General features: G+C 42.1%; 1 protein-coding gene and 1 non-coding gene across 2 annotated transcripts in view; one reads left to right on the forward strand and one right to left on the reverse strand.

Moving 5' to 3' along the window:
- Nucleotides 1-1,771: 1,771 nt before the first annotated feature.
- Nucleotides 1,772-1,903, reverse strand: LOC133858208 (small nucleolar RNA snoR74). Its single transcript, XR_009898486.1, has one exon. It is a non-coding gene; the product is annotated as a small nucleolar RNA snoR74 (small nucleolar RNA).
- Nucleotides 1,904-4,524: 2,621 nt separating this feature from the next.
- LOC133857507 (RNA cytidine acetyltransferase 1) overlaps nt 4,525-23,663 on the forward strand; it is a 35,556-nt gene continuing 16,417 nt past the window's right edge. Inside the window, exons 1-9 of the mRNA XM_062292775.1 lie at nt 4,525-4,790; nt 8,651-8,742; nt 9,362-9,533; nt 9,717-9,839; nt 15,651-15,824; nt 16,087-16,197; nt 16,288-16,421; nt 16,539-16,632; nt 16,873-16,971. Coding sequence (XP_062148759.1) covers nt 4,686-4,790; nt 8,651-8,742; nt 9,362-9,533; nt 9,717-9,839; nt 15,651-15,824; nt 16,087-16,197; nt 16,288-16,421; nt 16,539-16,632; nt 16,873-16,971 — 1,104 coding nt within the window. The 5' untranslated portion in view covers nt 4,525-4,685. The remainder of the gene's footprint in view (nt 4,791-8,650; nt 8,743-9,361; nt 9,534-9,716; nt 9,840-15,650; nt 15,825-16,086; nt 16,198-16,287; nt 16,422-16,538; nt 16,633-16,872; nt 16,972-23,663) is intronic.

A 23,663-nucleotide genomic window follows, 5' to 3' on the forward strand; every position in this document is an offset into this window, starting at 1 on the left:
CTTCTTTTTCGCAGCATGATGGCCACACAATAGAGTAACATATTTTGCCATTGAAAACATATCATTTTCATGTTATGTTTCCCTTTTATTGTAAAAAGTATCTTCCCTTTTGATGGCATTAATATTTTTGGGTTAATTATGCAACATTATATATAATGTCAAGGTGTGCCATTAGTCCAGTGCTTTTGATAATATGTAACAGGGAGCTTCCTGAGAATTGCTTACTTTCCTAAATATTAAGCGTTGTGTTCTTCATCGTCAAAAAAAAAAAGGAACATTCAATCAGTTTTTGTACGTGCTTTTCTCAACTAATACAAATTTCCTCTACTTCCTTCCTAGATTAATTAAATATGTAAAATAGCACAAACCAAATTCGTGCACAAGAACATCACATAAAAACAAGTTCCTAGGTAAGGTAGAAATCAAGTTAGCCATACTTTTACATCTTCCAAAATACATGAATTTAATGGCTTTTTCCTAGAGTAAAAGCTCAAAAATAGCTCATTCCAAAACAATTTTACAATTTTTTGACCCTCTAGAGAGCTCTATCAGCTATTCCCAGTGGTTCTCTTGCTTCTCTATGTTCCAGTTAAAATGATCTTGCTCCTCTATGTACCATGCAAAATATTCTTTGCAGGTTATAACCATTTCTTCCAAGACAACAGAATTCTGGAGCAAAATTTTTATTGCAGAAAGCTCCTTAGATCCATTATACCTACCAACTTTAATGCGCTTGAGGTGTGACAAGAAACATGAAGGCACTGGGTCCAATATCCGATCATCTTCTTCACAATTTGAGGAGAGACTAATACCCTATATGATCATTTCAAAATAAATGTTATATGCATTTTGAAAATCAGCAATAAGATGAAAGATATACAAGATTGAAGACAATGTAGATCAAATGAGATTACCCCAAAAAATTCCAAACTCTCAAGACATGGAGATCCTTGTAACATATTTAGCAGTGCTTCCCAGTCAAGATCTACTGACGAATCGAAAAGTGCCAAATTCGTCAGGTTATTGAACATAGGCAGTGGGAGTTTTGATGCATATTTTAGATTCTACACACAGGATAAAGAAATGAATCATAAGCAGTTGAATTGGGACAAGGTCTCTGCTCTTTTTGCCTCCTATTGTATTTTCAAACGGAGGACAACTGCAACATGAAAACAACATTTTCATCTTGGCTGATCATGCAAATTCATATTTTATGCATAAGTTCAAAGAACACAAATTTTAGCTGAACGAAAAATTAGTAATAATCAAAATAAATAAAAAGGCAGCTTGTTATGCAGTACCAATAAAACAAGCAAAAGAAGAGGATGTCAATGGCAATAAGTGACAGTCAAATCCAAAATTCTGAGCAGCCAATCTTGCTTACATTTACCCTAATTAAGTCAAAACCCACCCATATGATGACCCATTCCTAAAATAACTTTTAGGTTTAGGACAAGTTATTTTATATCAGCCATTTATTATTGCGACTACTCAACCAATCACACTCAAAGTGTGTATACTCCAACAATCCCATGATCAGAATGAAGTAATTTGCTTTACTTTAGGACTGGAGATCGACAAGCATATCTTCCAAAAATAGGGATAACAAAACATAAAAGAAAATAACAAAAACAAATGTAAGCATTTAGTCATTCTGTTTGTCAAAATTTAAACCAAGTAAAAGTTGATTTTTTTTTCTTTATCTTTTCCTGCATTTTCTCCGCAGCCAAACGGAAAACCCTCAAAGAATTTTCCTACATTTTCAGTAATGTGATGTGGCATCATTTATTGAACCTTCAAGTCACAAACAAGTACAAAGATTCACCCAAAAATAATGCAAGAAATTTTCCTGACATTTACGGGAGCCCTCTTCACAAAAAATGCAAAAGGGCACTGCTTTTTAATCAGGTTCAATTTATCATATTATAAAATCCTTTATTTACTAGTGAATCCAAATTCCCAGCATTAAATCTTCAATTCAAGTCAACAAATCAACCTAAGAAAACACTTGTAAAAAAAAAAAAGCAAACAAACTTCTGCTAATTAAATCGAACTTAGTTCAAAGTGTCAGATCTCATCTAAAAAGAAGCACACTCAATAGAAGATGCACACACAGACTATGGCAGCTATCAGAAAAATAGGACTAGCAGATTCATACCCAAAAATCTCATCTAAAAAGAAGCACACTCAAAGATTTGAACCAACGGAAAAATAGTACTAGCAGATTCATACCCAAAAAGGAAAATCAAAAGAACAAGATAAGCAGATTTCAACAAATAAGAGAGAGACAGATAAAGAAACTGATGACGAGAGTTGAGAAGGGCCCAAATCTCACCCAAAAACAACTAAAAAAACCGGATCTGTAGAGAAAATCAAAAGGAAGATCGAAAAAAAAAAAAACTAAGAAAACCTTATGGTGGATGGGCTCGTCGGCAGTGGTGGTGTTTCGGCTAGGGCTACTCGTGGCGGTATGGTGGTTGGGTCGTCGGATCCATCAGAGCCGAATCGGAGATGGAGAACGCACGATGACTTTTGGCCGGAGATGGAGCTGGATGTATCGATGGTGGGCTTGCATGGTTGATTTCACGGTGGGGTTGAGGGAGGAGATGGAGTGAGGGAGGGAAAGATTTTGGGGGGGGGGGGGGGGAATGATTTTGGGGAAGAAAATGGCTCGGTTCACTCCATTTCAACACTGGTTTTTCAATTTTTTTTTTTTAAGTGCTGATGTGGCACCACGCCACATCAGCACTGATGGACAAGTGATGGACTTTTGATCGCCGTGTAGAATTACTCCAAGCAAACCGAATATAAAAGGACACATGTTTCATAGGTGGCTCACACGGAAAATTAGCAATTTTTTATTTTATTTTTATTTTTTATATAAATATTATCATTCAAATTAACCTATAACTATCAACTTTTATTCACAATATAAAACAACTAAAAAAACAACCTAGAAATTATATTTAATTAAAATATACCCACTGTAACTAAGGATGACCAATAAAAAATTATAAATATATAAACCTATAAACCATATAGTTATTAGATTGCATGTATTTTTATTTTTTTATGAATAAAGTTATTGAATTGCATGTATGGAAGAACATATGATTATTTTGGCAAATCTTGATTATAATATTTTATGGTTGAACTTGAATAATAATGTAATTATAATTGAATTTTTATTGGTCATCATTAGTTAATATAAGAAACATTGTATTTAATACTCCGTTTGTTTCGGCGTAAAATGTTTTCTATTGTAAAATATTTTTAGAAACATCATTTTTTTCGGGCGTTTGGCGCGTACGGAAAATCACAGATATTTTTTATTTTTTATTTTGTTATATTTTCATTCAATTATATTAACCTATAGAAATAAATTTTTATTTATAACATAAAAATATTAATATAAAATAATGCTTCATGGTGGTTCGAGGGTGGTCTAGGGGTGTCTCAGTAGTGGTACATTGGTGGTCTGGGGATCGCTTGGTGGTGGCCCAACGGTGGTTTAGGGGTGGCTCAGTGATGGTCCGACGTGGCTCGGTAGTGGTCCGGGGGTGGTTTGGCAGTGGTTCAGGGGTGTCTCTGTGGTGGTCTGGGGTGGCTCGACAAGTGGTCTAGGGGTGGCTTGGCGGCGGTTCAGTGGTGGCTTGTTGATGGTCTAGGGTGGCTCAAGAGTGGTCCGGGGGTGGCTCGGTAATGGTCCGGGGGTGGCTCGATGATGGTCCAGGGTGGCTTGGTGATGGTCCGAGGGTGGCTCGGTGATGGTCTAGGGTGGCTTAACTGTGGTTCAGGAGTGACTCGATGATGTTCTGAGGGTGGCTCGGTGATAGTCCAATGTGGCTCGGTAGTGGTCCGAGTTGGTTTGGCGATGGTTCAAGGTGGCTTGATGGTAGTTCAGGGGTTGCTCAATGATGGTCTGGTGGTAGTTCGGGGTGGCTTTGGTGATGGTCTAAGGTGGCTTGACTGTTGTCCATCCGTGGGTGGCTCGAAGGTGGTCATGGGGTGACTCGATGGTGGTCATGGGGTGGCTTGGTGGTAGTTTGGGGGTGGCTTTGTGATGGTCCAGAGTAGCTCGATAGTGGTTTGGGGTGGCTCGATGGTGGTTTGGGAATGGCTGAGTGGTGGTCTGGGGAGGCTCGATGGTGGTATGTTGGTAGTCCAACGGTAATCCAATGGTGGCTCAGTGATGGTTCGGAGTGATTTGGTAGTAACCCAGTGGTGGCCCAGGTCTATCTTGGTGGTGGTCCAATAATGATCTAGCGGTTTGAATAGGAGAAACTTAAATTGGAAAAATAATTTATGAAATTTAAAAATGTAAATCATTTTCTGAAACTAAAAGAATCTTTTTAGTCAAAACAAAAATATTTTTAATTTGACTATTATTTTTGATCGCACCACCAAACACTAAAAAATGCGATGGGTACAGTTTGATAGGCAGCAAAACAGAACCTTGCTATTCATCCTCGAACACTGCAAAGTTACTTGCTCAAAACGATATCGCTTCATTAAAAACATTACTGTCAGTGTCTGTTACATTTCATAACCCCTCAGATAAACCCTAGGCAAAGCTCAGAAAAGCAACATAAACCCTAGCCAAGAGCAGAGAGGGAGTAGCCAACCAAGCCTTGCTGCAACTGAGAAGGAAACTGATCAAACAGTAGCGCAAAAGCAAAAAGAGAATGAGGAAGAAGGTAGACGAGCGCATCAGAACCCTCATCGAAAATGGCGTCAAAACCCGCCATCGCTCCATGTTCGTCATCATCGGCGACAAGTCACGCGACCAGGCACTATTTCTTCTCTTTCCTCTCATATATAGATATATGAGTTTATATAATTAGCAATTGGAGGTTTGCTTTGACCTTTCCTTAATTATTGTTTGGCTGCTGAGAAATATAAGGGAGGGAAAAAAGTGAAGTGAAATTTTCAGCCTTGTTTTAGTATCAATTTTTTTTTTTTTATTTTTTTGGGTGGGAAAGCGGAAAGTTTGTTCTGAATTGAGCCAAATTGTATTCTGGAAACGGTCTTACATTTAAGTTTTCGAGGAAGAATTAGGGGGAATCAGTACTAGGATTCTCGTTTTTGTTGGATAATAGGCTCAGACAGTGTTCTCTTACTCTTATAAATCTTCTTTATTTATTTTTTTGTAAGTTTTAATTTCTTTGCCCTCTGGTTGGTTGCTGAGTAAAACTGAGGGAAAGAAGAAAGTAGAAAGTTAAGAATTAGGGTTAATTACCTTTTTCCCCATATGCTATTTTAAGTTGCGCGGTAAACTAACAATTGTCACACTAAGCCACATTAAACTATCATTTTGTTACAAGAACTCCATAGTCAGAATCGTTAAAAAAAAATGTAAAATGACGACAATACCATAAGTTTAGATATTAAATTTACATAAATACCCTTAAAATTATTGTTTTTTTAAAAAATAAAAATAAAAAAGTTTTTAAAAAATAGATACAAAAAAAATAAAATCATGGGGTGGCCAAACCACCCCCACGGGGTGGCTTGGCCACACCTGAAACTCACAGGGGGTGGTTCGACGACCACCCCTTCTCTCTCTCTAATTTTAATTTTGTAAGTTCAAGTTTTTTTTTTGGTATTTTTTTATTGAGTAATGCTATATACCACACAAACATCCTACAAATATCCCATAAAGTTGATGTCACAAGGTCTAATAGTCATTGGATATATATATATATATATATATATATATATATATATATATATATATATATATATATATATTATTTCGGCTAGAGCTCCCGTTTGAGGAGATGGAGGTTTTAGAGGTGGTTAAGGGTATGAATAGAGATAAGTCCCTAGGCCTTGATGGCTTCTCTATGGCTTTTCTTCAAGACTGCTAGGATGTAATCAAATCTAATCTCATGAAGGTTTTCCTAGATTTCCATGCTCACAGCTATTTCGAGAAAAGCCTTAATGCCTCCTTCAAAACTTTAGTTTTGAAGAAAGCTGGGGCGATCGATATCTCTGACTTTCGGCCTATTAGTCTTATTAGTGGGGTTTATAAGATCATCGCTAAAGTCCTGTTGATAGAATGAGTTCTATTATGGAAAATATTGTCTCTAAGCCTCAGAACACTTTTGTTAAAGGTAGGCAAATTCTGGATTCGGTCCTCATAGCTAGTGAATGTTTGGACAGTCGTCTCAAGCCCGGCGATCCTGGGTTACTTTGCAAGCTGGATATTGCAAAGGCTTTTGACAATGTCAACTGGAATTTCCTTTTGTACATGATGAGGAGGTGTGGTTTCGGGGAGAAATAGTGCTCTTGGATAGCGCATTGTATATCTTCGGTTCGCTTCTCCGTTTTGGTAAATGGCTCTCCAGTTGGCTTTTCAGTAGCTCTTGTGGGTTGAGGCAGGGTGACTCACTATCTCTTTTTCTCTTCGTTATAGTCATGGAGGCTTTGTGCAAAATGATCACTGCTACTGTTGATAGAGGCTTCTTTGTGGGTTCTAGGCCTCCAGCCGTAAATATCTCACACTTGTTGTTTGTGGATGATACTTTGATTTTTTGTGGGCCCAATCCTAGTTATCTCCGTCATCTCTGAGTTTTACTCTTAATTTTCGAAGCTGTTTCTGGTTTAAAGGTTAATCTGGCAAAGTTTGTTTTGGTTCCTATGGGTAATGTGGACAACATGGGTGAGTTGATTGGCATTTTAGGTTGTGGGACCTCCTCTTTGCTCCTGAAGTATCTTGGCCTCCCGCTATGGGCTTCTTACAAGGCAAAGTCTATTTGGATTGTCATTGTGGAAAAGATGGAGCGTCAGTTAGCCAGTTGGAAACGGATGTATCTTTCCAAAGGCGGCAGGGTCACCCCTATTAAGAGCACAATTTCCAACCTACCTACGTACTTTTTGTCCCTCTTCCCCATCTTTGCTAGTGTGGCTAATTGCATTGAGAAGCTCCTACGAGACTTTCTATGGGGAGGTATTGGTGAAGAATTTAAATATCACCTTGTTAGTTGGGCTAAGGTTCGCTCTCCGATCTCTGAGGGAGGGTTGGGTATCCGTAGCGCTTTGGTATTGAGAGTGATGCTTGGTGGAGAACTGTGGTGGAATCCAAATTTGGCTGTTTGCAGGGCGGATGGTGCTCCCACGTTCCTACAGGATCTTTTGAGTGGGATTATGTAAGAATGTTAGAAAACGTTAGGAGACTTTTTCAGGCTACACCAGATTTGAAGTGGGAGATGGGACCATGTGGGTCGGGAATATGACTCTCAAGGCAGCTTTTCCAGCTCTGTTTGGTATAGCCACTGCGAAGGACGCCTTTGTTGTAAATAACCTAGAGTTATTGGGTGGTTCCAACCATAGAGAAGCGTATGATTGAACGGTGAATATTTTTGCTTCTTTCTTCCAAATGCTGCATTCAGTTATAGTTAGAAGAGGCGGCGAAGACAAGTTTTGTTGGGTCCCTTTCGAAAAAGGCCTTTTCAAGGTCAAGTCTTTTTTCCACTCCTTGACTTGTCCTATAAGTACTTGCTTTCCCTGGAAGTGCGTGTGGTGGACCCAAGCCCTCTCAAGGGCGGCCTTCTTTTCGTGGTCGGTGGCTCTTGGGAAGATCCTCACCTTGGACAATCTCAGGAAGCGCCATGTTATTGTGATAAACAGATGCTACATGTGCAAGAAGACAAAGGAGTTCGTGGACCACCATCTTCTTCTCCATTGCGATGTGGCTTTTGCCTTGTAGTACTATCTTTTCAGTCGCTTTGGGTTGTCTTGGATTATGCCACGACGGGTTATTGATCTGCTTGCTTGTTGGTGGTCTTCGAGCCGGTCGAGGAGTGCTACGGTGTGGAAAATGACACCCACTTGCCTCTTTTGGTGCTTATGGAGGGAAATAAATAACCGTAGCTTTGAGGACGTGGAGAAGACCCCTGAGGAACTTTTATCCTCTTTCTATCATACTCTGTATCTTTGGACTACGGATTATGTATTTTCCTTATCTTTTAGCTTTCTTGATTTGCTTACTCGTTTCTTTAGTTAGGCGTTTCCTTTTGTATACTCCTAGTGTACTAAAGGGCGCTTCACGCTTTTAATGAAATTGGCTTATATATATATATATATATATATATTTATTTATTTATTTTTTTTAACAAGGTCTATGAGACCTTGTCGTGTTATCTTGTAGGATATTTGTGAGATGTTTATAACTTTATATGTATGTAGCATTACCTTTATTATTTGAGGGTATTTCTGTCCTTTAACGAGATTTAACGTCTAAAATGAATATTTTATCTGATTTAACGAGATTACCTAACTGCTGGTTTTTTTTTTGGTAACAAAATGAGAGTTCAATGCAGTTGAGTGTGACAGTTGTCAGTTCATGGGGTAGCTTATAAATGAGTGCTAGTTCATGGGGAAAAATGTAATTAACCAAAGAATTACTATGAGTTTTGGTTTGGGTTCAAAGAGTGAAAATTTAACACGAAATCTTGTTAGGTGTGGTGGAATGGAGGCTTTTTTTTTTTTTTTTTTTTTTTTTTTGGTCCTTTCATTTTCCTGTTGGACACAAGTAAGATAAAATTTGGATTTTTTTTTTGTTTTGTTTTTTGTGCAAATTGAAAACTTTATCCACAGTCAAATAATGCCTAATTGGTTGCTAATCCCATGTTTTAATGTTGTGCAGATTGTGAATCTCCATTACATGCTAAGTAAGGCAGTTATTAAAGCGAAGCCTACTGTTTTGTGGTGCTACAAGGATAAACTTGAACTCAGCAGGTTAGTTTTACCCATTCCTTTTATTTTTTTGTTCCCATGGGGGGTGGGGGACTGTTAAATAAATGTTACTCGTTAGCAGATTTCCAATGCATTGGATACCGTCTTGAGTTCATGTTTATGTGTTTCTTACAGCAGTACACAATGCAATCATTGATATCCCATGTACCATATGGGGAAAGTTCATACATTGATACTCAATGTTGCTGCGTGGTTTAATTACCCTATTGGGAAGTAGATTTATGTGTACATGCTTTCTCATAGGATGTGGATGTTGTCTGAGAGCATATGATGAGCACTCTCAAAAGTGACATTTACTTCTTAAAGAAATGTATATTTGGTTTTCAGAATGGGACATTTGCTGCGTGCATGCACCTCCACATATCTACCCACAGAAATTGTAATCATTGGACCAAAATTTTAATACCTTATTATATTTCCCCTTTACATTGGTTGACAAGCATCGAGTCTTTAAGAAGTTTGACTTATTGATGAAATATACTTCCGTTTTACACAAGTTCAGTCTTGTGTTTGCAGTAGGTTTTTCTCTTGTATTTTCTCTATTGGGAGAGTTTCTTAGAGGTGCCTGCAGAATTTTTGCTGAGTTAATTATTTAATGCAGTCACAAGAAAAAACGTGCAAAGCAGATAAAAAAGCTAATGCAGAGGGGGCTTCTGGATCCTGAGAAGGTTGATCCTTTTTCACTTTTTGTTGAAACCGGAGGATTGACATATTGCTTGTATAAGGATTCAGAAAGAGTTCTTGGTAATACCTTTGGGATGTGTGTGCTTCAGGTAAGCTTGCCTATTGTATTGCCATGTAATTGAATTGTAGTTCAAACCTTTTAGTGGTTAATTATTGGTACCTTCATGGTTTCTCTCTCTCTCTCTCTCTCTCTCTCTCTCTCTCACACACACACACACACACACACACACGCACAGACATATGTTAAAGTTTACTCTTTGTATTTTTATCAGGATTTTGAAGCTTTGACGCCAAATCTACTAGCAAGAACAATTGAAACAGTAGAGGGTGGTGGGTTAATTGTTTTGCTGCTTCGTTCTCTGTCCTCACTGACCAATCTGTATACCATGGTTATGGTATGAAATATAAGCCCAATTGCTATAATAGCTTGTTTCTATTATCTTTCTCTTTTCACGTTTGTCTGAAATTAGCCATCAACTCTCTCTCTCTCTCTCTCTCTCTCTCTCTCTCTCTCTCTCTCTCCATATATATATATACATCTTTTATCTGTATGCTAGTAATATATCTTGTATTTGTAACTTATAACCCTTATGACGTTATTTTAAGTCTACCTGACTTGTCTGATAAGTTGCCTTATGGGAGCCAATCTAGCTAATGGTCATGTTTTTTGATCTATGGTCAGCTTGGGTTGGGGTGACAAATAATTTGAGCCCCTAATTGATTTGGCTGACATGCCAAACTGTACCTGCTTTTTAGATAATAATTGCCACCCCCAGGTTGCCCTTGAATGAAACATAATTTATACCTTGTGAACAGTGAAACACGTAAAACGTTTTCAAATGAACTGAGTCTTAAGGCTAAAATTGCCGACCTTACTATTCTCTCACTTGATTTGATTTCGTTTTTTATGGTATTGGATGTTTTAAGTACTGAAGTGGTAAGATTTTCTGTTTGAATTAATTGATTAGGGCTTGTTGAATGAATAAGGGATAAATTTGCTTGCTTATATTACTGTGAGGTACAAGATGAGTTTTTGTAATTTTTAAAGGTAAAGCCCCTCTGGTTCACCCCAACTTTCGGCTCAAGCTCATTTTTAAAGCAAAGGTTCGTTCGGGCCCTGTTTCTTGCGACCCAGGGGCTTCTTCTTCCTCTCTGGATTCATCTTCTCTGCCCCTTGCCGGTCGAGCGCCCATGTCACCCTGGCCCGACTCTTCTCTCCCTAACTCAGATGGCTCTTCTCTGGAGATTCCTTCACCAGAACCTCTCTCCGGTCCGGGGACCCCAGTCAGTTGTGCTCCTTGTTTAGCTCCGGCCCCCTCTGTGTTGCCGCCTCTTGCTTCTCCGGTGGTCTTCCCTTTGACGTGTCTTCAACACCTCTTCTCCCCCTTGGAGGCGCCGTTGGCTGGGTCTCTCAAGTTCCAGCTCAGGAGTTCACCCTCTTCCTTTGATGGCTCCCCCTCTCCCCTTTGGGTCCTCCGGTGCTGCTTCTGCTGTTCCTGGCCCTGGCCCTCTCCCTCTTGCACTGATCTCTGAGGAGGCAGCCCCCCCCTCCCTTTCGGTGGCTGGTGGATTAGAGTTGGATTTCCCTGCAGAGGTCTATCCCACCCCTCTGGCTTGCTGCCCTCCATCATAGCCCATGCGGAAGACTGGGAACAGCTCTCTAGACTGGCTTTCGCAGATGTTAGAGGATTCCTGGTACTCTGTGGGCCTCTCTTGTGATGGTTCTGATCACAATATTATGCCCCTGTTTTCAAATTTGCTGTCCAAACATGAAGATCAAGGGAAGTGCTCCAGTTCGAAGGTGGATAAAAAAGGTGTTAGAGAAATTAATGGCCTTTTTTGCTCTATAAACTACGATACTCGCAGCGGCAGTGTCTCTCGTGGTAGGAACAAGAGGAGGTTTCTTAGTGATTCCTCATGAATCCCAGGTTGATCTCTTGGAATGTTAGAGGGCTAAATCAAAGAAGCAAGCGGTTAAAAATCAGGAACCTCCTCAAACAGTGGAAGGCTGACATCATTTGTTTGCAAGAAACCAAATTAGATCTTATCTCTATCCATATTGTGAAAGCTTGTGGGGTTCTCAGTTTGCAGATTGGTGCTATCTTCCTTCTAGCGGGGCCTCTGGTGGTATCTTATTGATGTGGGATAGGAGGGTTGTGGAAAAACTTGAGGCTCACGTGGGGGAATACGTCGTGGCTTGCAGCTTTAGAAATTGTGCAGATAACTTCATTTGGGCTCTTGCTGGGGTATATGGCCCCAACCTCGATCCCTTTCAGAGGAGTTTATGGGATGAATTGGCTGGTTTGCTCAGTTTGTAGGATCTCCCTTGGTGCATTGGTGGCGACTTCAATGTCATCCGCTTTCCCTGTGAGCGTTCAGGTGCCGCGCGTATTTCTTCCGCGATGACGGAATTCTCGGACTTTATCTTAGAGCATGAGCTCATGGATCTTCCCCTTACAGGAGGGTTGTTCACTTGGACCAATCTCTCCTCTTGGTCTAGGCTTGACAGATTTCTAGTCTCTCCGGGTTGGGAAGCTAAATATCCTGGTCTCATCCAGAAGAGGCTTCCTCGCTTGTGCTCTGATCACTTCCCCATCCTCCTTGTTTGAGGAGGAATTCTTAGGGGGAAAAGACCTTTTAAGTTTGAGAATATGTGGCTTCAAGAAGATGGCTTCGTGGAGAGGGTGAGGCTTTGGTGGGAGTCTTACTCCTTTCAAGGCTCCCCTAGCATTGTCGTTGCTCATGAGTTGAAGGCTTTAAAGGTTGATCTCAATTCTTGGAACGAACAAGTGTTTGGAAATGTGGAATCCCTTAAATTGGCTTGTCTTGAAGAATTGCGTGCGCTTGACAGTCTTGAGGTAGAGAGAGGCTTAGACTCTGAGGATCTTTTGAGGAGAAACTCAATTGCTAGTGAGCTGGAAAGAACTATTCTCCAAGAAGAAATCAGCTGGAGACAAAAATCCAGGGTCCTTTGGCTTAAAGCGGGCGACAAATGCACTAAGTTCTTTCATCAGATCGCTAACTCGAATAGAAGATCCAACTCCATTGAATCCTTGTCTATTAATGGCTCAGTCACTTTTGACCATCAGGCCATCAGAGACCACATTGTTCAATTCTGTGAGTATCTTTTTTCTGAGCAACACAATTGGAGGCCCAAGTTGGATGGTATTACTTTCAACTCCTTATCCTCAGAGGAGGCTGCTCAGTTGGAGCTTCCTTTTGAGGAAAGGGAGGTTCTAGAGGTGATAAAATCTATGAACCGAGACAAGGCTCCTGGTCCTGATGGCTACCCCTTGGCCTTTTTTCAAGACTGCTGGGATGTGTTCAAAGTTGATATCATGGGGGTCTTCATAGATTTTCATGCTCATAGCAAATTTGTGAAAAGCCTCAACGCCTCTTTCATTGCATTAATCCCCTGGGGCAACCGATCTTGCAAACTTTCGGCCCATTAGCCTGGTGAGTGGTATTTACAAGATCATTGCTAAAGTTCTCGCTAATAGGATGAGCCGTATTTTGGAGAAGATTATTTCAGTGCCTCAGAACGCTTTTGTCAAAGGTAGACACATTTTGGATTCGGTCCTCATAGCCAGTGAATGCTTGGATAGCCGTATCAAGTCTGGTATCCCAGGGATTCTTTGCAAACTGGATATTACGAAGGCTTTTGACCACGTTAACTGGAAGTTCTTATTGTACATGCTGAAAAGATGCGGCTTTGGGGATAAATGGGTCTCTTGGATTTCTCATTGCATCTCTTCGGCGCGCCACTCTGTGTTGGTCAATGGTTCGCCGGCTGGCTTCTTCAATAGTTCTAGAGGGCTGAGACAGGGTGATCCTCTTTTTCCCCTCCTGTTTATAGTTGTCATGGAGGCTTTGAGCAAAATGCTCTCTGGTGCTGTTGATTGTGGTCGCCTCGCAGGCTTTTCGGTGGGTTCTAGGCCTACCGTGATCAACATTTCTCACTTGTTGTTTGCAGATGACATCTTGGTCTTTTGTGAGGCTAATCCTGACCATCTTCGCTATCTGCGTGTTCTCCTAGTTTGTTTTGAAGCTGTCTCTGGTTTAAAGGTCAATTTGGCTAAATCTCTCTTGGTCCCTATTGGCAATGTGGACAATGTTGCCGAGTTGGCTTTTATCTTGGGTTGCGGGACTTCCTCTCTACCCTTGAAGTATCTTGGCATGCCGCTTGGGGCGCGCCACAAGGCTACATCTTCTTGGGATGATATCGTGGTTAATATAGAGCGTCGTTTGGCTAGTTGGCAAAGGATGTATTTGTCCAAGGGTGATAGAGTTACCCTTATCAAGATTGCACTTTCCAACCTCCCTACGTACTTCCTGTCTCTCTTCCCCATTCCTATTCGTGTGGCCAACCGTTTTGAGAAGCTTCAAAGAGACTTTCTTTGGGGAGGGATAGGTGAAGAATTCAAATATCATTTGGTCAGATGGGATAAGGTTTGCTCTTCGATCTCTGAGGGAGGATTGGGTATCAGAAACTTGAGGACTTTCAATCAAGTCCTACTAGGCAAATGGTTGTGGCGTTATGGGTCTGAGCGAGATGCTTGGTGGAGAGTTGTGGTGGACTCTAAATATGGCAGCCTTAGGGGCGGATGGTGCTCTCTCGAGCCGTCAGGTGCCTTTGGGGTGGGGGTTTGGAAAAACATCAGGAAAGGCTGTATTTCGTTCTCTCGTTTCACTAGATTTGTCGTGGGGGATGGCTCCAAGATAAGTTTTTGGCATGATTTGTGGTGTGGAGACACAACCCTCAAAGAAGCTTTTCCAACTTTATTCAGCATTGCACGTCTTAAGGACGCTGTTGTTGCGGATAATCTAGAGCTATTGGGCGACTCGCTCCAGTGGAATGTGAGCTTCATCAGGGAGGCTCATGACTGGGAGGTGGATGTCTTTGCTTCTTTCTTTCAATTGCTTCACTCAGTCAAAGTGAATCGAGACAATGAAGACAGTTTGTGGTGGGTCCCCTCCAAAAAAGGAGTTTTCAAAGTCAAGACCTTTTTTTACTCCTTAACTAGCGCTTTCCCTAGAAAAGCGTTTGGCGTACTCAAGCTCCTCCTAGGGCTGCTTTCTTTGTGTGGACTGCGGCACTCGGTAAGATACTCACCCAGGGCAACCTTAGGAAACGACATGTCATTGTGATCAATCGATGCTGCATGTGTAAGAAGACCGAGGAAACTGTGGATCATCTTCTTCTCCACTGCGACGTGGCTTCTGTGTTGTGGTATTCTCTCTTCAGCCGTTTCAGAATGTCTTGGGTTATGACGAGACAGGTTATTGACTTGCTTGCATGTTGGTGGTCATCTGGTAGATCAAGGAGTGCTGCTGTTTGGAAAATGGCGTCTATTTGTATCTTTTGGTGCTTATGGTGGGAAAGAAACAATAGGAGTTTTGAAAGATCCTTAGAAGAGATCCTTTCTTTGCTCTATCACTCTTTGTATTGTTGGACTTCGGCTTATGTCCATCCTTTGTATGTTTCTTTTTCTGACTTCCTCACTAGCTTTTCTATTTCTAGATAGGTGTTTTCCCTGTATACTTCCAGTGTACTAAGGGGCGCCTTACGCTTTTTATATAAAATTGATCTCTTACCTATCAAAATTTTTTTTTATTTGCTTACTTTAAGTTTTTTTAATTTTATTTATATATTTCTGTTGGATTATATCTGCTTCTGATTTTAAATTCATCACTTTTCTCGTTCACTTAAAATAGTATACAAATATAATTCTTTTCTTATTACAGAAAGTCCTTTCAGAATTTTTTGCTCTACCCAAAATTGCCTTTTAGATGTATTGTTTGCATTGTGTTTCTGTAATTCTAATCTTTGTAATAAAGATGGCAAGTGAAATTTATCACAAATTATCTTATAACAAGCCCGCCAATTAGTTAACCATAGACATATTTTAGTTAATAGTCATATAGTAGATAGACCAAGTTATCTCTGCAAACTTGGACATACAGGTCCATCATTTAAAAGCTTGCTGCGCCATTTGACAACTATGTCAACAGCTTTTCCGGCTTGTGATCCCCTTAAATGATGGATCAATGTATCAGGTTAACCATGATGAGATATCTGGCCTATGGCTATGACTGACATTGTTATGCATCAAATGCTGATACTTATGACACAACTGATTTCCATATTTCTCTCTTGTGCTTAAACAATCATTATAAACGGTTTATATGAGGCTTACTGATTTCAGGATGTTCATGAGAGGTTTCGAACTGAATCTCATTCTGAGGCTGCTGGACGCTTCAATGAGCGTTTCTTATTATCACTTGCTTCATGTAAAGCATGTGTAATCATGGATGATGAACTGAATATTTTACCAATTTCATCACATCTAAGGTCTATCACTCCTGTTCCAGTTAAAGAGGTAACTTTTGGCATCTTCAACTTTGTGGTTTGAAGGAGACTTGAAATTTTAAAGATGTTTTCAACTCCTGTAGCATCCAAAGCAAAACTGCAAAAGCTTATGCTGTATTCTATTTCAGTGTGTGATTGACAGTGTCCTTATTTATTCGATATATTAAAGGGATTAGTATAATAATGTGTAACTATAGTAGTGATTGATCATTATGCACTCTGGTTTCACTGCTGTATAAATATTTTCTCTTTCTCCTTATTCGTTATTGAAGGACTCCGAAGGGCTTTCAGTGGCAGAACGAGACCTGAAGAATCTCAAAGAACAACTAAATGATGATATTCCTGTTGGTCCTTTAATTAAGAAGTGTTGTACATTGGACCAGGTAGAGATTTGCTGAGATGTTATAAGCTCCTAATTTGCTGTCATGTAGTCGAATGATTTGAGTTGGTAACTATTTCTCATGCTTGAATAGGGAAAAGCTGTGATTACATTTTTAGATGCAATTTTGGACAAAACGCTTCGTAGTACTGTTGCCTTGCTTGCTGCTCGTGGCCGTGGGAAATCTGCTGCACTTGGTTTAGCAATTGCTGGAGCTATTGCTGCAGGGTAATACACTTGATCTATATGGGGATAGAATTAGTTAATTCTTGATTTTATATCTATTTGTTTATTTTCCTTATTGACAATTGCTAGATTTCTTACAAGAGAAACTTATCTTGATAGGTATTCAAATATCTTTGTAACTGCACCAAGCCCTGAAAACTTGAAAACCTTGTTTGAATTTGTTTGCAAAGGTTTTGATGCACTCGAATATAAGGTACAGTCATTATCTATTCATTTTTATGATCTGATGTATAGTCTTGCTAATATTATTTACCATCATTAATATGTTTTTCTGAAGTTCTTGTGGTAGATAGTAGTTGCTGGTATTCCTCTTAGGTTTTAATGCATTTCGGAAAACATGTTATGCCCCTCCTTGTTTGTTTAGTTTTACTGTTCATGTAATGCAAATGGTATACTAAATATATCAAGTATAACTCTGTAACCCTGTTTTCAGGAACATATAGATTTTGATGTGGTGAGAAGTAGTAATCCTGAGTTCAAGAAAGCAACTGTGCGGATCAATATTTTCAAGCAGCATAGGCAAACAATTCAGGTTATTGACTTCTATGGACTTTTATTGTGTAATGTGTTTGCCTTGCATGAGTGTCTTGTTGGTTGTGTGAGAATGGTTTTACATAATTATGGTCATCATAATGTTACATGCAATACTTTTCCATTTGCATGCCTCGGCAGCCGATCACTTTAAATTGATTGTACAATATGTAAGCAATTGTAGTTTATGCCCTTCCTTTTTATTTTCTTCAGTAAAAGTTATCTCATTCTTCCAAAAAACAAAAACTTTATGCTCTTTCTGTTTTTTTTGATAGTATGAGTCACAATCAAGAAACACATATATTAGTTACTTGGGTAGTCTGGAAAACATGGGGTTCTCGAGTAGCTGGTCGGTGGAAGCTAAAGAGTTTGAAGTGGTGGTTGTAGGAGGGGAATCAGGGGTTCGAATTAGGGAGAGCTGTAAGGGAAGACACAGGTCGATCATGCTGGATAGATCGGAGTTAGCCTGGCTGATTAAAACCTTCGAGTCTTTGGTGTGCGTGGAAGACTCTCGGGTGTTTTGGGATCAGTCTCGGTATGGACTCCCGCGGATCATTGCGCAACGGCATTTCAACAGATATGGCGGTTTCATGGTTATAGAAGAATTTACTGGGAATCGGAGGAAGGATTCGATCTTCATACCGGAGGGAATAGCCGGGAAAGGCTGGATAAGCTTTCGAGAGGAATTGCGCCTGGTTTCTGAGTATCTAAGAGCCGGTTCCAGAGCTAGGGAGGTTGATTCGGAGGTCCCCGCGATTCAAAGAGGGAGGAGGAGTTATGCTGAGGTGTTGGCCAAGACTGCTTCCTCGCTGGAAGCACCTTTTGGAGAGATTACCGGCCCTGTAGCTAGAGTGCCGAGATGGGTTAGAGAACGCTCGGTGGGGTATAAGGGTGATCATTACCCGGCGAAGAGTGATGTTTTTTGTCTGGCGAAAGAGCATCACGCTTTGGAGTCTCTTCCGGCGAAGCGGATTTGTACTGAGGAGAAGAATTCCCATGCATGGGCTCCTGAGATTCGGCAACGTGTGCCCATGCAGACGGTTCCGAAGGTCATAGCGAGGAAAGGAACAGCGGCGGGTGAGATAGCTTCAGTTCCGGATACGGCTCCGACTCCGACAGCGGCTCAAGCTGGACCCTCTGTTGCGTTGGGAAGGTCGTTTGACACTAGGTATGGTGTAGCCGAAGCTACGTTTCTCCCTGCAGCATGCAACAACCATTCTGGTGAAAGCTTCGATGTGGGTGCCCTCAGAGAGTCGTTAGAAAGGATGCAAAAGGAGATTGACTTTTGGCTAAAAGGTTTGGCCTTGGTTGATGGTGGTGGTCTGGGTCGTGCAGCTTCTTCTAGGGCCCGGATGGTGGGTTTCAAGGTGGCTCGGCCCAAATCTAAACCTAAGCCCAAATCGAAAACTATTGCATTTTCCAAATCAGCCAGGGCCTCCAAAGGAAAAGGTATCTTGGATTGTCCAGACCAGGCTATGGAGTGGAGGGCTAAGGTGGATCCAGTCTTCCGCCCCCCTTGGGCCCATGCGAGTTCGGTGCATAATCATGGGGCTGTTTCGACTTCGGGCTTGGACGCCGGTATCCTGACGCCTGGTGCCTCTTCCTCTTCGTGGGATCCGGCTTTGGGACATGTCGTCGCATCCTCTTCTCTCGACGGCCAGCTTCGTTCGCCGGTGAGGGAGTCATCTGCGCTGGTTTCGGTAGGCACAGATCCAGCTGCACGGGGGAATGATTCTCAGTACAGTCCTCAGAGCCTAGTCGCCGACTGTCAGAAATCGACTCCATCTCTGGGTGTAGGTGAAGGGCAGCTCCAAGGACAGTCCAGGCTCTTGGATAGATGCTTCTCTCCCCTTTGTAGCTCTGAGGTGCAGGTGGAGGTAGAGGCGGTGCAGAGGGAGGAGTCGGGTCTGCAGAGGGAGGGGGAGCTGGTAGTTGGGTCCGGTGTAGCAGGGGATGAGTTTTTTTCGGAGCAGGAGCAGTTGAATTGTAGTGAGATCCCTGTCTTGTGCTTAGAGGGTAGTTTAGTGAGGGTGAAAGACTCGGCACTTTCGCAGTTGAGGAGTGTGGATATGCTGAGTGTGCCTCGGGAGTTGACAGGGAACGTGTTTGGGCATCAATCGGTGGATATGGAGATTGTTCCATGCTTTGGCAGTGCTGGAGGGGAAGGGTGTGAGTGGATGGGGGGGCCAGTGGTGGACTCAGTGTCCCCTGGTCTGCAGGTTGGATTGTTGGGTGAGGCCTCTAGTAGCATTTCTCCCGGGGAAGTTGGTTTGGTGGAGTTCAAGGAGGGGGGAGGGGCTGTTGTTGTGGGTTCTCCTCTCAATGCCTACTCTCTAGACTTGGGTGGCTTGGGGTACTCGGACTGGGTGATGCAGAGTGCTAACGAGATTTATCCCATTGTTGGAATGACGTTCGTGGGGCATAAATTGCAATTGTTAGCATTTCTGACTTGTATAGAAGAGGAGAGAAAAGAGGAGCGTCGCTTGGGTAAAGGACGCACGAAGGGTAAGAGGGAGATTAAGAATTTGGAGAGCTCTATTAACTATGATGCCAAAGGTTCCGGAGTGAGGAGCGGTAAGAGGAGGGCAAGGGGGCTAGTAGTAGTGCCATGAAGCCGAAGATTCTTTCTTGGAACGTAAGGGGGCTGAATAATAGGCGTAAACGCTTAAGGATCTGCAATTTGCTCAGAGATTGGAAGGTGGATCTTATTTGTCTCCAAGAAACAAAAGTTAAGGATCCCTCTAGGAAGTTTGTGCGTAGTCTTTGGGGGTGGAATTATGTGGATTGGTGTTGTTTGGATGCTAGTGGGGCCTCAGGGGGTATCCTTATCTTGTGGGATAAGAGGGTGGTGGAAAAGGTGGATGTGTGCGTGGGGAGTTTCACACTTGCAGTTTCTTTAAGGAATGTTGTTGATCACTTTGAGTGGGGTTTTGTGGGCGTGTATGGTCCGAATTGCAGGGTTGATCGGAGGGGTCTTTGGGATGAGCTGGCTGGGATTATGAGTTGGTGGAGTTTGCCTTGGTGTATAGGGGGAGATTTCAATACTACTAGGTTCCCTAGCAAAAGATCTGGAGATGGTAGTGTGTCTGCCATGAGGGACTTTTGTGATTTCATCTCTGACCAGGGTCTTATGGATTTTCCGCTCGTTGGAGGGTCTTATACGTGGTCGATTTCCTGTGATCCTCCTGTTTGGTCCAGAATTGATCGTTTTCTTGTCTCTCCTGATTGGGAAGATAGGTTTCCTGAGGCGTCTCAGAAGAGGCTTCCCCGCCTTTTCTCTGACCACTTTCCTATTCTCCTCGATTGTGCTCACTCTTCTGCAAGAAGTAGGCCGTTCAAGTTTGAGAATATGTGGCTCAAGGTGGATGGTTTTGTGGGGTTGGTGAAACAATGGTGGGACTCATTCTCTTTTCATGGCTCTCCTAGCTTTGTGCTTGCATGTAAATTAAAGGCCCTCAAGTCTAATTTGAAGACGTGGAATGTAGAGGCCTTTGGTAATGTGGAGAGGAACAAGAGAAAGCTTCTTGAGGAGCTTCAGGCGAATACAGTGGAAGGCAGTAGGGCTTTGGTTGAGGGGGAAATTCAAAAGAAGCTGAAGGTTGTCAGTGAGTTAGAGAGATGCTCACTGTTGGAGGAGGTCTGCTGGAGGCAAAAGTCCAGGGTGACGTGGTTGAAAGAAGGAGATAAATGCACAAAATTCTTCCATTCTATAGCCAATTCAAACAGAAGGTATAACTCTATTGATTCCTTATTGATCGGAGATTCCATTTCTTCTAATCCGGCAGAGATAGGGGAGCATGTGGTTCAGTTCTATCACGATCTCTTCTCTGAGAAGCATAGTTGGAGGCCTCGGTTGGATGATCTTTCCTTTGATGCCATTTTAGAGTCAGAAGCAAGGTGGTTGGAGAGAGCCTTCGAGGAGGAGGAAGTTAGAAAGGTAGTGTTTGCTTTTAATGGTGATAAAGCGTCAGGTCCGGATGGCTTCTCTATGGCTTTTTTCCAAGCTTGTTAGGAGGTGGTGCGCTTGGACATTATGGAGGTTTTTTCTGAGTTTCATGCTAGAGAAGTTTTTGAGAAGAGTTTGAACGCTTCTTTTATTTCTCTTATTCCTAAGATTCCAGGAGCTTTGTCTCTCAAAGATTTCCGGCCCATAAGCCTTGTAGGAGGTATCTACAAGATTATTGCTAAAGTCTTGGCCAACAGATTGAAGACGGTTATGGACAAGGTTATCTCCAAATCCCAGAGTGCTTTCATCAAAGGGAGGCAGATTCTTGATCCAATCCTTATTGCGAATGAATGCCTTGATAGTCGTATTATATCAAGGGAGCCGGGAGTCGTTTGCAAAATGGATTTAGAAAAAGCTTATGATCACGTTAATTGGGATTTTCTGTTGTATATGTTGAGGAGATGCGGCTTTGGGGGAAAATGGTGTTCGTGGATAGCTCGGTGCATTTCTTCTGCAAAGTTTTCGGTGCTTGTTAATGGCTCACCATACGGCTTTTTCAGCAGCTCTCGAGGCCTAAGGCAAGGAGACCCGTTGTCTCCCCTTTTGTTTGTGTTTGTTATGGAGGCGCTGAGTCGCATGTTTAATGCGGCAGTGAGTGGGGGTGTGTAGGATGGTTTCAGAGTGGGCGATGCTTCTTGTTCCCACCTTTTGTTCGCTGATGACACTTTGATTTTCTGTGATGCTAGCTCCTCCAAGATTCGGTCTTTGCGAGTTCTTTTTGATAAGTAATTTAAAATTCAATAAAAAAGCGCAGAGGGGCGCAACCCTAATACACGGGAAGTATACAAGAGAGCCCCTAAACAGGAGGAACAACTAATAAATTAAGAAAGTCTACAAAAGTAGAAACACCTAGGTGGCAAAGATGGGGAGCTATCCATAGATATAACGTGTTAAGAAGACGCTTCCTTAAAACCACCATTACCGTCTCGACATCTTCAAAAAGCCTCGCATTCCGCTCCCTCCAAATGCTCCACAAAACACAGTGAGGAACTAAACGCCAAACATTTTTTGCTAGGCCATGCCCTCGAAAAGCACCCCAAGTAGTCAACAAACCCATCACCGATTGTGGCATGACCCATTCAACTCCAAACAAAGAAAACACAAAACTCCAAAGCTCACGGGCGGTGTCGCAATGAAGTAACAGATGATCAATAGACTCCCCCTTCTTTTTACACATACAATACCACTCAATAACCACAATATTCCTCTTTCGTAGATTGTCATGAGTCAAAATTTTTCCTAAAGCTGCAGTCCATACAAAGAACGCCACCCTTGTCGGAGCCTTAGCACACCATATCTTCTTCCACGGGAATGATGGACCTTCTTTCCGACTAAGTGCTTCATAATATGACCTTACTTCAAAATAGCTCCTTGAAGAGAGGTTCCAAACTAACTTGTCACCCTCTCCTTGTCGAATCGGAGTGGAGTACAACCGCTCGAAGAAAGAGAGCACCATCTCCAACTCCCAGTCCTGTAACTCCCACTGGAATAATGCTGGCTAGTTGGAAAAGGTTATACCTCTCTAAGGGAGGGAGAGTGACCCTTATCAAGAGTACGCTCTCTAACTTACCTATGTACTACATGTCTCTGTTCCCTATTCCGGTGAGTGTTGCTTCTCGTATTGAGAAGTTGCAACGCGATTTTCTTTGGGGTGGCATGGGTGAAGTTTTTAAATACCATTTGGTGAGTTGGGAGAAGGTTTGTACTCCAATGTCGAATGGGGGGCTTGGCATAAGGAAGTTGGTTCAGTTTAATCGCGCATTGCTAAGTAAATGGTTATGGCGATTTGGTATGGATAGAGATGCTTGGTGGCGAGTCGCGGTGGAATCCAAGTATGGAAGTTTGTGGGGTGGGTGGTGCTCCCGAGAGGTTGCTGGGGCGTTTGGAGTAGGGTTGTGGAAGTTTATAAGGAAAGGTTGGGAGGATTTCTCCAAATTCCTTAGATTTGAGGTGGGGGATGGGAGTAGGATTAGATTTTGGCATGACTTGTGGTGTGGAGATTCGATTCTGAAAGAAGTGTTTCCTGATCTCTTTGGCATTGCTCGGGTGAAGGATGCGTCAGTGGCTGAAAATTTGGAGAGTTTGGGCGGGTCCATTCAATGGAACGTAAGCTTTATTAGAGAGGCTCATAATTGGGAAGTCGATGTTTTTGCCTCTTTCTTCCAGATGCTGGGCTCTACCAAGGTGAATATGGAGAGGGCAGATTGTCTTAAATGGGTCCCGTCCAAGAAAGGTGTGTTCAGGGTGAAGTCATTTTTTGGTTCTATGATGTGTGCTGGAGGTACTCGGTTCCCATGGAAGTGTGTGTGGCGGTCTCAGGCTCCCCCGAGGGCAGCTTTCTTCACTTGGTCTGCAGCTCTAGGCAGAATTTTGACCTTGGACAATCTTAGGAAGAGGAACTTAATTATTGTGGATAGATGCTGTCTTTGCAAGCGGGACGGGGAATCAGTGGACCATATTCTTCTGCATTGCGATCTGGCCTCAGCTCTATGGAACAACATTTTCTCCCGCTTTGGTATTTCGTGGGTCATGCCTAGGAGCGTGCTTGACTTAGTTGCTTGTTGGTGGAAGTCTGGGAGATCGGAGAGCGCTACTTCTTGGAAGATGGTGCCTATTTGCCTTTTTTGGTGTATTTGGAGAGAAAGAAACCTTAGGTGTTTTGAGAATCTAGAAAGCTCCCTAGAGGA

The sequence above is a fragment of the Alnus glutinosa genome, chromosome 14, assembly GCF_958979055.1.
Source record: "Alnus glutinosa chromosome 14, dhAlnGlut1.1, whole genome shotgun sequence".
In the NCBI taxonomy this organism is placed as follows: Eukaryota; Viridiplantae; Streptophyta; class Magnoliopsida; order Fagales; family Betulaceae; genus Alnus; species Alnus glutinosa.